Source organism: Sinohyriopsis cumingii, chromosome 8 (assembly GCF_028554795.1).
Source record: "Sinohyriopsis cumingii isolate HCF-2022 chromosome 8, ASM2855479v2, whole genome shotgun sequence".
Lineage (NCBI taxonomy): Eukaryota > Metazoa > Mollusca > Bivalvia > Unionida > Unionidae > Sinohyriopsis > Sinohyriopsis cumingii.
The window spans coordinates 14,980,784-14,993,738 of NC_142968.1; the positions used below are offsets into that span (position 1 = coordinate 14,980,784).

At 39.9% G+C, this 12,955-nt stretch overlaps 1 protein-coding gene across 7 annotated transcripts in view; it reads left to right on the forward strand.

Annotated features, from left to right (window-relative positions):
• The window catches only part of LOC149793023 (monocarboxylate transporter 9-like), a 110,703-nt gene that overhangs the window by 21,582 nt on the left and 76,166 nt on the right, over positions 1-12,955 (forward strand). For all 7 annotated transcript variants that reach the window (XR_016422694.1, XM_089966899.1, XM_089966901.1 and 4 more), the window contains one exon: positions 5,253-5,572. Coding sequence is in view for 6 of the 7 variants with exons in the window: in XM_089966899.1 (XP_089823025.1) it covers positions 5,317-5,572 (256 nt within the window). In the remaining variant the exon portion in view is untranslated. The remainder of the gene's footprint in view (positions 1-5,252; positions 5,573-12,955) is intronic.

The window sequence follows — 12,955 nt, forward strand, 5'->3', positions numbered from 1 at the left end:
GATATTGATAAGGTATGTATTCCTTTAGCTGACACATGTATTGGTCAGGCTTTTCATGAGGTCATTCTCACTCCTTGTTTGGATCAATCAGAAGGTATTGATAACGGTGATCATCTTTTAACGACTCATTCTCTTTATTCTAATCAGGGTGAGAAACGACACTCACTTGTCGTTGAACAGGAAAAAGATCATGAGATCACCTGTTTGTTTCAATGGGCCATTAGTGAAACTGAAGCTATTGAAGATCCTGTCTGTTATTTCATTAAAAATGGAATTCTTATGAGAAAATGGAGACCTTCCGAGGTACCTGCTGATGACGAATGGTAAGTGAACTATCAAATTTTAGTTCCAAAACCTTACTGACAGGAAATACTTAGTCTGGCCCATAAAACTTCATTGACTGGTCATTTAGGGATCAATAAAACCTAATCAGAAGATCTTAACTCACTTCTATTGGCCAAAAATCAAAAGCGATGTTAGTTAATACTGTAATATCTTGTTTTTACCTGTCCGATGGTAGGAAAACCCAATCAGAAAATAACTAAGGCTTATCTACAACCTATTCCTGCCTTTATGAAAGATTTAGTAGAATTATGGTAGATTGTGTTGGTCCCTTACCGAAGACCAAGTCAGGTAACCAATACATGTTGACCATTATGTGTGTGTCAACAAGGTTTCCAGAGGCAATTCCCTTGAGGAATATAAAATCTAAAACAATAGTAAAAGCTTTCATAAAGTTATTTTTATTCAATTTGGTCTTTCCAAGTCTGTACCGTCTGATCAAGGCTCAAATTGCGTGTCTGGAATTTTCAAGCAGGTTATGTACTAATTAGGCATCCAACAATTCAAATCACCGGTGCATGATGAACCCTCTCAAACAGGAATACTTGAAAATAGAAATTCAATATTTGCTGGAGAATGATTTTATAGAGCCCAGTAAAAGTGACCGAAATTCACCTTGCATTCTTGTTCCAAAACCAGATAAAACTTTTTGTATGTGTACTGATTATAGGAAGGTGAATAGTGTGTCAAAAACAGATTCATTCCCATTACCAAGATTCGATGACTGTATTTATAAGATCGGGAATGCCAAGTATGTCACCAAATTTGACCTTCTGAAACGATTTTGGGAAGTTCCGCTAACGGGAGGGGCAAAAGAAATTTCGGCATTCGTGACTCCAGATGGACTTTACCAATATAAAGTAATGCCGTTTGGGATGAAAGGGTCGCCAAGTACATTTCAACGTCTCATGAATATGATTACCTCTGGTCTAGACAATTGTGATGCTTAGATCGCTGATGTCATCTACAAAGACACCTGTAATGAACCTTTAACAACAATTCGGAAATTCTTTGACATACTTACTGATGCATGTTTGACGTTTGATCGGAAAGTGAGTTCTGCCGTGCTAGTGTAACGTTTCTAAGACTTTTCGTGGGACATGGACAAGTTAAACCTATAGATGCTAAGGTCAAGGCTATCTATGAATTTCCCGTGCCTGTTAATAAAAAGCAACTGATGGGAGTTTTAGGTATGGATGGATACTATCGAAAATATTGTTCCAATTTTTCTACAATTGTTGAACTCCTGACAAATTTGTTGAGTAAAAAAACAAGTTTCTTTGGACTGAAAAAATGTCAGGAGGCTTTTGTCATATTGAAAGCCATACATAAAAGCGCGCGAGTTCTTACAGCTCCAAATTTCAGCCAATAATTTAAATTGTATGTTGATGCAAGTGATGTTGGGGTTGGAACAGTTTTGATTCAAGAAGATGAAAATGGTATTGATCATCCAGTGTGCTATTTTTCTAAGAAATTAAAGAAGCACCAAAGAAAGTATTCAACAATCGAGAGGGAATGTGTGGCTTTGATCTTGGCATTACAAGATATTGAAGTTTACCTTAGTTCAGCTCTTTCTTCGATTATTGTGTTTAGTGACCACAACCCCCTTACTTTCATCAGCAAGATGAAAAATAAAAATCAAAGACTACTAGGTAGAGTTTGTTGTTACAGGAATATAATCTTGACATCAGGCACATCAAGGGAAAAGAAAATGTAATAGCAGACGTACTTTCCGTATATAACAATGTATTATTTCATGTACACTGTTTGTAATTTATATAAGTTCTTTTTAACCTAATGTATGATTAGTCTGTGGTAAAAAGAAAGCTTTGTCAAATAAATCTTTCTTTTCCTTATGGGGGAAGTGTTATGTATATTTGATTTAATTATATCTGATTTAATATATATTTATTTCAATTTAATTCTTTGCTTGTCAGTTTTAATTTTTATATTTTTCAATACTTGCTATTGCAATATAAATTTATTCACAGGAGATGATACTTTTCCAGAAAATAGTTTGACCTTGACTCTTCGTTTTAGTAAACACCAGGTGCTGACCTAGATCCTGACTGATTCAAAATTAGCAACCACGTAAATAAGTTCTATTATTATTTTAAAATGATTGGCTGTTGTCGAGGCCATGGTGGGACTACTGATTTAAGATCTAAACAACTTTTTTAAAATTTTATTTCTTAGAGTAAAATGATTGGATCTTATCAAGGACATACAAGGGCTACGTGATTTTTTTATATATGTAAACATGACCACGTGGTCCTTATCTGGGGCCTAAAATTCAACTTTTAAACCATCGTATTAGAGAAGTAAACACAGTTGGGCTTTTTCCTTTACACTGGAGGGTCTTGTGTCGTTTGGAGTTATTTCAAATTACTTGGATTTAAAAGGATTAATTCTTTTTTCCTGGAAAATACGTGTGCTCATTTGAAATTCTTGAACAAAGACAGCTCTTATACAAATTTATTCAGATATCCAAAACCGGAGATATATTTTTTTTTGTTTCTGCAAGGAACTGTAGACCTAAACACTACAGGTTACAGTATCCGTCATCGTCTTCCATCTTGGATTCTTCGTCGGGACTCGAACTTGTAATCATTAGAACATTTTATTATTAGGACTTCTAAAATTGTATTCCTTTGTTATTCTTGGATTTTTTTTTGATTTGATTCTTAAAACCGTAAGTTCTTTGTTTTCTTCTTCATTTTTACAGAATTTTTCCAGGGAAATAAATTATTATATTTTTCAAAGCGTGTTTACACCTTTCTTATGTTACTGTTTATTGGAGCCTAAACACGTAACAATTTAAACATGAGGTCAACAATAGATGTATACATAGGTGTTTTGTTCTGACAAGGATTATTACTAAAAGGTGAGTGCTCTGAAGGATTTAACTCCATGGGTCAAAAGAAGAGGGTTTTTAGTTACTATCCGCATACCAAGGTCAGTCGAAATAAATTAATTAATTACTAGCGAGCGTCCTATACGTCAGAACTGATGGGGAGGTTAAAACAGCGTAAAACTTCAGTATGGAATACGGCCCGACAACGTTGGTCTCAGCTGTCAGAAAATAAAAAAAGCGGAGACCTACTTGTTTGTCTATATCTGCGTCAGTAGTGATTACATTCAAACAAGACCTCAAGACATGACCGCGACAAAACGGTACCTCTGTGTCCATAAAATCATTTTCAAAGATGAGGGTACAATAAAGTCCATTAATTGCCTACGCGAGACCAGTAATAAACTTTCTAGTCCTTTTTACTGCTAGATGATGAACAGGTTCAGGGGTCCCATTTCCTGACTTTAATGAGGACGAGCGACCGTTCCAAATCTAGTCCGAGTTTCATTTATCCGTTGCCACCCCATTTTTGATATTTGGACAATTATGTTGGGGTGTAGGGTCAGAGTTCATTGTCTATTAAAAAGTTGGAATTCGCCGACACCATTTGGTGTCGGCATGGGGTAGCCACTTACTAGCCGGCCTAGCAAACAACAAGGGCCTTTTCATCGAGATATACCTGTTTGAAATCGATAGGAATATGATTTATTTTCTCAAAAATTGTGAGCATAGCATTCGTCATGTCTTTAATCCGCTGACAGACGACAGTACAGCGTTGATGAAATTTGACCTGGATCTGGCCATTAGCATTCCTTGTTACTTCATTACACAAATCTCGCAACCAACATGTCAATGACATCAGAGGTCATATATTCCCGTGATATCAACAATAAACTATTTCTAGCGTTGCTGTAGGAAACAAATCAAACATATAAAAGAAATTCGCGTATTTTTATAGAAAAATGAAGAAAAGAACCCCACAAACTTCTCAAAATATTTATTCTGAAAACAACGACCGAAATCTGTAAATGTTGCAGCAATGTGAAGAAAACCAGATTCACTAAGCAGTCACGTGATAACAACAAAACCATCGCTGACACGTGCTCGGTACTTCTTGAAAATGGTTTTCTCCACCCTGCTGCGATATCGACAGGTTTCTTGTCGCTGTTCCCAGAACAAATATGTTGAGAATTTAGTATGTATTAGATTTATTTACAAACATTAAGTGACTTCTATATAATATTTCCAAATTCTATGTACAACAACTTTGGAAATTTGTTTATTGTGGATAGTTGACATCTGATGTCATTGACATGTAGATAGCGAGATTTGTATACTCATGTGACTCGGAATGCAAATGACCAGATCGAAGACAAATTTCAGCAACGATGTACTTTCTTCTCGTCTGTCAGCGGATTAAAAACATGACGAATTATATGCAGGTCCCGATCAAGGTCTTTAGGGGCCCTGGGCACAGCCAACATAGGGACCCATAGCTATCCTGCCTTGTCCATAGATGTGGTTACAGTACTATTAATAACACTGCCTGTGAAATCAGACGATAATATACGGGGCCCCTTGAGCCTCGCGGGCCCTGGGCACGATGCCCACTTTGCCCTATGGATAACTCGACCCCAATGCTACGCTCGCGATTTTTGAGAAAATAAGTAATATTCTTATCGATTTTATGGAGGTATGTCTCGATGAAAAGTCGTTGAAGTTTGCAAGGCCGACTAGTAAGCGGCTACCTTATGACGACACCAACTTGTGTAGGCGAATTCCAACTTTTCGTTAGGCAATGGACTCTGACCCTACAACCCAACATAAATGTCCAAATATAAAAAAATGGGGTGACATGGGTCAAAGAAAACTCGGACTACTCCAAATCAAGCTCAACAGAATTGATTTCTCTTATAACATATTAGAACAAATTACTACATACTTGACTATTATGTTTGCGTATATTTAATGCAACCGAAACACATTTGACCATTCTGTCTATTGTGTGTGTTCGGATGTGTAATATCGGTATTTTCAAATGTGAAGGCTTTATTTCTAGTACGCCGTGCGTTTGGTGGTAAACGGATTAACAATCTTTGGATCTCTACTGGTTCATAGAAAGAATGGATAAGAAGCTATCAACTAAGGAAACGGGTAATACTTGTCCAGACAGAGAAAATGACGTCGACTTCGATGGAAATCTCGACGGAGGCTGGGGTTGGGTTGTCTGTTTTGGAGCTTTCCTGGTAAATTTTATCCTGGATGGAACCATGTTCTCCTTTGGCATTCTGCTCATTGATCTATCGGATTATTTTGAGGAAACAAAGTCTAAAACTGCATGGGCTGGCTCGGCTCAGTTAGGAATGAGTATGTTTATGGGTAAGTCATCTTTATACCATATATAGAAAATTGCATCAGTTCTTAATTTAGAAACGACCATTAATTTTTCGGGTGTAGTGGGCTGGGAATTTTGTGGAAAATACCTGGCCCCAATAAAGCTTAAACATGTTCTTGCTTGTTTTGTAGATGAGAAGAACGTATCATATCCGTTATGTTAATTGAATCAATTAAGGTAAACGACACATATTATTCTCATTCGAAGGAAGATCCCAGCACCCGCCATGCCTAATCGAAAATTAAATGATCGGTCCCTTATCCAAGAAGTTGGTGCTATTTATGATTTTGTAATCTTTGAATTTGATCGAGACGGTAACGGTTTTGTCGTATTCGACACAGACGGCGTGCGTGTCATTCGACAGAGACGGCGTTCGTATCATTCGACAGAGATGACGTGCGTATCATTCTACAGAGACGACATGCGTATCATTCGACAGGGATGGTGTGTGTCATTCGACCAAACCACCTTCTCTAGCAAAGGGTTGTCTATACATTTTGTTTCATCGTTGGCTATAGACGATGTCAGGGCAGTGTAATACTATGTATGGCTCTTACCGACTCAGTCGAAGCGCAAATTGCATTTTGATATTAACCCCATGCTATGTGGATGCAAAAATCAGTCAATGATAGTTAAATGCACTGTGACATGTTGACACATCCGGAATTCAGATTTCAAAAGTATACGTCAAGTTAAGTTTTACAGTCTTCACTCTATACACACCTTTACTGATACTTTTAAAAAATACTATTTTGAACAAATGTACTATGTTAAAAGTGTACTATTAGATGTGTGTATGACGTGTACATTACTACTCTTTGAACTGTTACACATTCACGTGAATAAACATGCCCCCATCTTTGTTGGCATGAACTCGCCTGTGTCATAATGTCTCATGTACTTATCGACTAGTTAGCCCCCCCACCCCAATAGCAGCGGGGGGGGGGGGGGGGCGAATCGGACATTTTGTCCAATCGTCATTTGGCTTAATTAATACTTTCTGCACTCAGCGGATCCGGTGTCGTCAGCGCCCGGTAAAAAAAAACGACGTCGTCGTCGGGGGGTCGTCCAATCGTCATTTGGTTTAATTAATACTTTCTGCGCTCCGATCCCAGCGTCGTCAGCGTCCGGTAAACACAGCGACGACCGCGTCGATGTCATTGCCCCCCCTGCTGCTAAGAAGTTATTTACAATGAAAATTATTTACAACTAACCGAATATTTGGTCAAGTCCAATACGATATCGTGTCCGAGGATCATGTAAATTTATCGTTACAAATCCATGTGGGGTCGACTGAGCATGACTAAAAAAGTTTCGAAAACCATTAAAGTCCATGTCACCGCCACACCAAGTTTGCCAGATATTTCGTAGCGTGTGTGTATCAACGCCGTTGAATACAGCAAGAATATTACAGTTGTCTCTGATTACTTTTGGAATCTGAGTGTATCGTTGAGTGACATATATCACGTCGGTGTTTTTATGCCTGCCTCTGGAAAATATCCTAGCTGGGTTTTTTTGATTGTCTAACATAACATCATCGTACACGACTAGATTGTTAACGTCGCCATCAATATCATCAATACCTGGTGCATCATTGATATCTGTAATAAACCCAATAACATTTTTTTCAGCGATCGCTGATGCATTCTCGTTAAAATCTTTCAACACCTCGTAGCATCGTTGATCATCCACGCTAGGGGCGATTAAATACAACTTATCCCACTTCATCCATCTCATTATTAAATTGAGTAACAATTGCGTCTTGCCGGATCCAGATGGTCCGATGATAATCATCCGGATCGAGTTTGGTAACGCTGCAACATGCTTAACTGGTTCTCTTGTTTTAGTCGCCGAAAAATCAATTATATTCATATCTCTATACATAAATTATGGATTTATATTGTGTGAAGTGTAGAGTGCGTACTGGCACAAATGATATGACAACCGTTACAACAAGAAATAACAGATCGGCACTTACTGGTAAGTGTGCACGATGCGGTACAAAGAAATTTAGATTTATTTCTATTAGACCCGGGGATGTTTTAAAAAAAAGCGAGGAGGTGATATTGCAGCCAAGTTATCAAAACTCCCCGGAACACCGTGGGCAAAGTATCCAGGAGAAAAGCACCTCCCAGGATATAGCTACTGTGGCCCCGGAACACGATTAGATATCAGACTCGATGATCAAAATCAGCCCAAACCCGGTGAGTATTCAATAAACGCTATCGATAAGGCGTGTCATGCTCATGATGTTGCTTACTACAAAAGTAGCGATCTGCAACAGCGTCATATCGCGGATGTAAAATTAATTCACGCGTTAAATGCTATTCCTGATAAATCATTCAAAGAAAAATTGGCTTCATGGTTGGTAAAATCGGCTATGAAAGGTAAATTAATGATTGGAAGCGGAGCTTCTCGCGCTGGTAATTGAAAACGCTAGAGTTTATAATAACAACATGGAATCCATCTATTATTCTCCGAGAGGATACTGGAAAGGAAAGGCCGCAATTGGTAAACTCGCAAGCGCTGCAAAGGTAACAAAGGCCGTTGCGGCTAATTGGTTATCCAAACAGGCTATATGGCAAATTTATCTACCACCGCCTAAACAAATCAACTTCTCGCACTTTGATGTTACCGTACCCAATGAAGTTCATCAAGCTGATATACTATTTCTGCCGCATGACAACGGTTACAAATACGCGCTAACTGTAGTTGATGTTGCGAGTCGATACAAACAAGCGGAGCCGTTAAAAACAAAGTCAGCAACTGAAGTAGCCAATGCGTTTGAGCGGATTTACCGAAGGGGTCCTCTGCGCTGGCCAAATCTATTACAAGTTGATCCTGGCAATGAATTTCGCGGCGCTGTTTTATCAACGCTGAAACATCATAGCGTCGCGATACGACGAGGTCATACTGCGCTACATCGTGATCAGGCAATTGTTGAACGATTCAATCGGACTCTTGCTGAACGGTTATTTGGATATCAATACGCGAAAGAATTCATCCAGGAAAAACGATCTCGTGAATGGGTTAAAAGATTACCAGGCGTAATTGCAGCGTTAAATAACGAGATTACCCGAGCAATCAACATGAAGCCCAGCGACGCGATTAAAAAAAAGTATATACCCGGAAGATCAAAAATAGATAGCGTTTCCAAGCCGATTCTCGGCGATGTCACTGTTAGATATCTGTATGAACCAGGAGAGCTTGAAGGCGGTAAAAAAAGAGCTACTGATCCTATTTGGAGTGTTACCACGCATAACATATCAACGATAACACGATCAACTGGTAGACCACCGATCTATAGACTGGATTCAACTGCCCCACAGCGGGGGTTTACACGCGAGCAACTACAAGTGATACCTGACGATACTCAATTGCCCCCGCGTGGTCTTAACTAGCGCCGTTGCGTCTATTGCACTCAAGACAGGTCAACCTCACATTGTTTTTGACATGACCGAGACTGTTATCGATCCTGTCCACGGTAAATTGGCGAGCGTCTTTATCCGAATAACGCCAGCGCATTACACAATTGCAACTCGCGCAGTGATTATTCTGTTGTTGTCGTAACGCAATTATTAATTCGGCATTAATATCAAAACGCCGCTGTTTTTTTTATCCTGTTGGCGGTAACCCGAGAGTTTTCTATCAATGACGCTTGCATCGATGATGTCATCGTTGTCACTGGCTTCGTCAATAACAATTCTTCGAAGCTGATTTATCCTCCGTACTCGGGACACTGCAAGATAGACTAGATTTGACCATTCGATGCGATTATCAACTATCCAAACAATTGTATCCGTGATAGTTAATCCCTGCGAGGAATGTATTGTCGTTGCGTATCCTAGCGTCCACGGGGATTTATCAGCACGTAGCGCGTCCTCGACGACGCTGATATCAACGAGCACGATATCATTCAGCACAAGAATTTGTTTTTTTGACCCTGACGCTGTCGGGCCCGGGATTTCAACTTCAATGTTCTGCCGCCGTGTGTCAGCGGGTCTATAACACAACGGCACTGGGCGCGTTGGAAACTTTTCCTTATGCAACGTAAACAACTTTTGCTGAAGTGTGTCTCTGACTATCTTTCTACTCGCTACAATCAAATCGTTTGGTCTCCATGTTTCCCAGAATTCATTTAATGGCGTTTCCGGAATCACCTCGCGGATTATTTCACATTGAACTCTATCCGGCTGTAATCTGATTAATTTTTTAACCTCGCGCAGTTGTTCATCAAGTGCTCGGTAATCAGTATCGGTTTCTTCATAATAGTCCACAAAACCCTTTAACCAATCATGTGGACCCTCGCCGACAAATGGTGGTGGTTGGCCATGATCTCCGCACATTATCACCGCTGTATTCGCGCGCAGCAACCACTCAAGAAACATTTGTAAAACATCTAACGAAACAGTACATATCTCATCCCAGATGATAACCTCAGGAATAAATTTTTCCCCCATTCGATCAGGAGTCCACTCACCGCCGCTGTATCGAAAAAAGCTGTGATAAGTAACGGCGTCAACATTTCGTTGTTTTATCTCTCGCGCTAGTCTATGGGTCGGTGTAAGCACGATTATACTTGCCCGCGTTCGAAATAATTCAATTGCCCGAGTCGTCTTTCCTGACCCGCCACAGCCGCTTAAATAAACTGTTTTATATCTACAAATTGGATCAGAACACGGTGGTGCATTAGACCATTCTGATAGATTATCACCGCGTAAGTAATTATTTTCAACGGTGACATCTGCTGACGGGGAATAATCGCGTCGTATTTCATTTTTAATTCTCCATGTACCCCAACTCTCGTCCGGACTAGTAAACTCGGCTATGTTTCCCTTATACTTTACGTCTATGTAAAATGAATCAATCGCAACTCTAACCGCGGTGTCGGGAAATCTATTTATCATCGATAATAAATTGATAGCGGCGTAACCCAGCATAGACGCCCTCAAATGTGGATATGCCGGGCTGTCTCCATCGCTGTAGGTAACAACTGTACCCAACCTTGTTCCATTGGACAAGAAAGCTGTTTTGCAGTTCACGTATCTATTTTTTGCCACTGCGTCCTTGATTACGAAATCATATTCTGCGTCATCTATAATCAGCCGTGAGCAATATCGTTTGTAGTCGCAGTTTTTTCCACCTTGTGTGAACTTACCAATTATTCTTCTACCGAGATCTTTTGCCTCGCGGTTTCGTTGGTTGAATATCCTTTTGGACCATTCGATGATATATTCCTCGTTGGCATCAATGTGTTTTCTGGACTCGTCAATTATGCTATCTAGACGCTCTGGTTCTGGTAACCAGACTTCAGTCTGCGCCCGGTATGATATAATCGCGTCACTGACAATCAACGATACAAGCATGCTACAATCAATCATAAACCGTAGCAGCGCTATTGGAAGCCATCTCTTTTCAGCCATGTGTCTACCGATCCAAATATGACAACAGCGATGAAGTCCTGCTGCGAATTCAAATGATACTATGCGAGCGAATCCGGTTAAATCAAAATCAGGCAGTGGTCCATTAATAGCAACACGAGTCATTTCATGTCTGGGGTGTCCAAATCGTTTAAAGTACTCAGAGGCGGATCCATACCCAAGAAAACTCGCTGGATAACAGGCAACTATATCAACGGAAATCATAGCGTCGCGGTTGTATTCAGTGTTCCATAGTCCACCGTGATAGTATTCCAAACAACTGGATTGTACATCCGGTAGAAATTCCTTGGGCGTTGGTCTCCACGCATTTTTCCTTGCTGCAACATGAGCCGCAACCGATGGAATCGTAAAACAATTTGTTAGCAGTTGTTCATCGTGCTCTTCAAATTCCATGGCGGTTTTTTTCATCTTGTTGTGAAACGCTTCAGTGCGATATAATTCACCGTTTGGTCTTACAAACTGATCAAAGGTATCCGCATCGTTTTCAGCGCTGCGAAGTAACCATGCGAAGTAACCACACTGATACAGGGTCGTTTTTACACAAACAAGCAATAGCATCAAATAGTTTCCTCTCCGCGAGAAAACCACCCTCTCCCAGGAATTCCCCCGGGATATACTTTACTGTTCTATCCCGTGGAAATATTGTGACCGCGGGCGTCCACGCGTGTTCGTTATGATCAATAATTTTGATTGGGGCTCCCTTTGATTTATACTTTGATTCATATAATACTTCACCGGTTATTGTTGTAACGGTTATTGGAAATCTCAACGACGTTTCTAATTTCGCTATGTCGCTGATGGTTGCTCCTCGCTCGCGCACTGTCTCCTCCCATTGGTTTATTTTGCTACGTCGTAAATCGGTCAGTTTATTTCCTCGACACGCATTTGTAAAATGCTCTATTACTCGTTCTGCTACACAATTTATCCCCGTTGACTGTTTCATCGGCGCTAGTTTTCCGATATCAGGTTTCTTATTTAACGGGTATATTCCATAAACAACTGCTGTTTCAGGATACGCTCGTTCATAGTATGGTCTGTCAATTCCGGTTAACAACCCCAGCTTGGAGTCGCGGCTAACAATAACTGTTTTCTTGTCGCTGAGAACTGGTTCAAATTTATCACGTATGATCCAATTACCTGATTCCACCCGGACAATGAATTTTACTCTGAAGAAATACTTTTTACCGTCAAGTTGTGATATTATCGTTGCTGCGCGGTTGTCGTTCATGGTAGCATCAACAACACCATCAATTCGAAATGTTGACCAACTATGAGATGCACCATCACGCTTGAATTCATTGATACAATCGCGTATTTTATTCAACAGGGTTCTATCGTTTATTAACGCTTTTGGTGCGTCCTTGAGGACTCTATCGAGATTAAACCTAATATTTTTCCAGGGCTTAATTGCTGCTAATCTCTCGAACTCCTCCATATAATTAAAACAAATATTTAAATAAAAGAATACAGTATAATGAATCACTGCAAATGGTTGATGATTGGGTCGACAACCCCGTGCAATAAATCATGTAGAGGTGAATTCTGCGGGTATCATTTACAAAGCGTTCGTAATGGTTCTCTTGGCCCCCTACCGTGCTTGGTTTGCCACGTTGGTGTAAGAGGAAAATCACAGTTGTGTATCAATTGTGGCGGAAAGCGATACAGAGAGTTAAAACGTTATTACGACAAGCGAATAAAAAACGCCGTCATTGACTCCGTCCTTGACTGTGTCCTTGACTCCGTCAAGGACAAAATCATCAAAACTCCTCAGGACTACATTGAAAGGTTTATAATTAAACCAAATAATGAATTAGACAAGCAGTATTATTATACAAATGAACCAAGAGTTCAGACCTCACCCTGTGCTCGTTAATTATGAAGCATCTCGTGACGGCGTTGTTAGACATCGTAGACTAAAAAAACCAG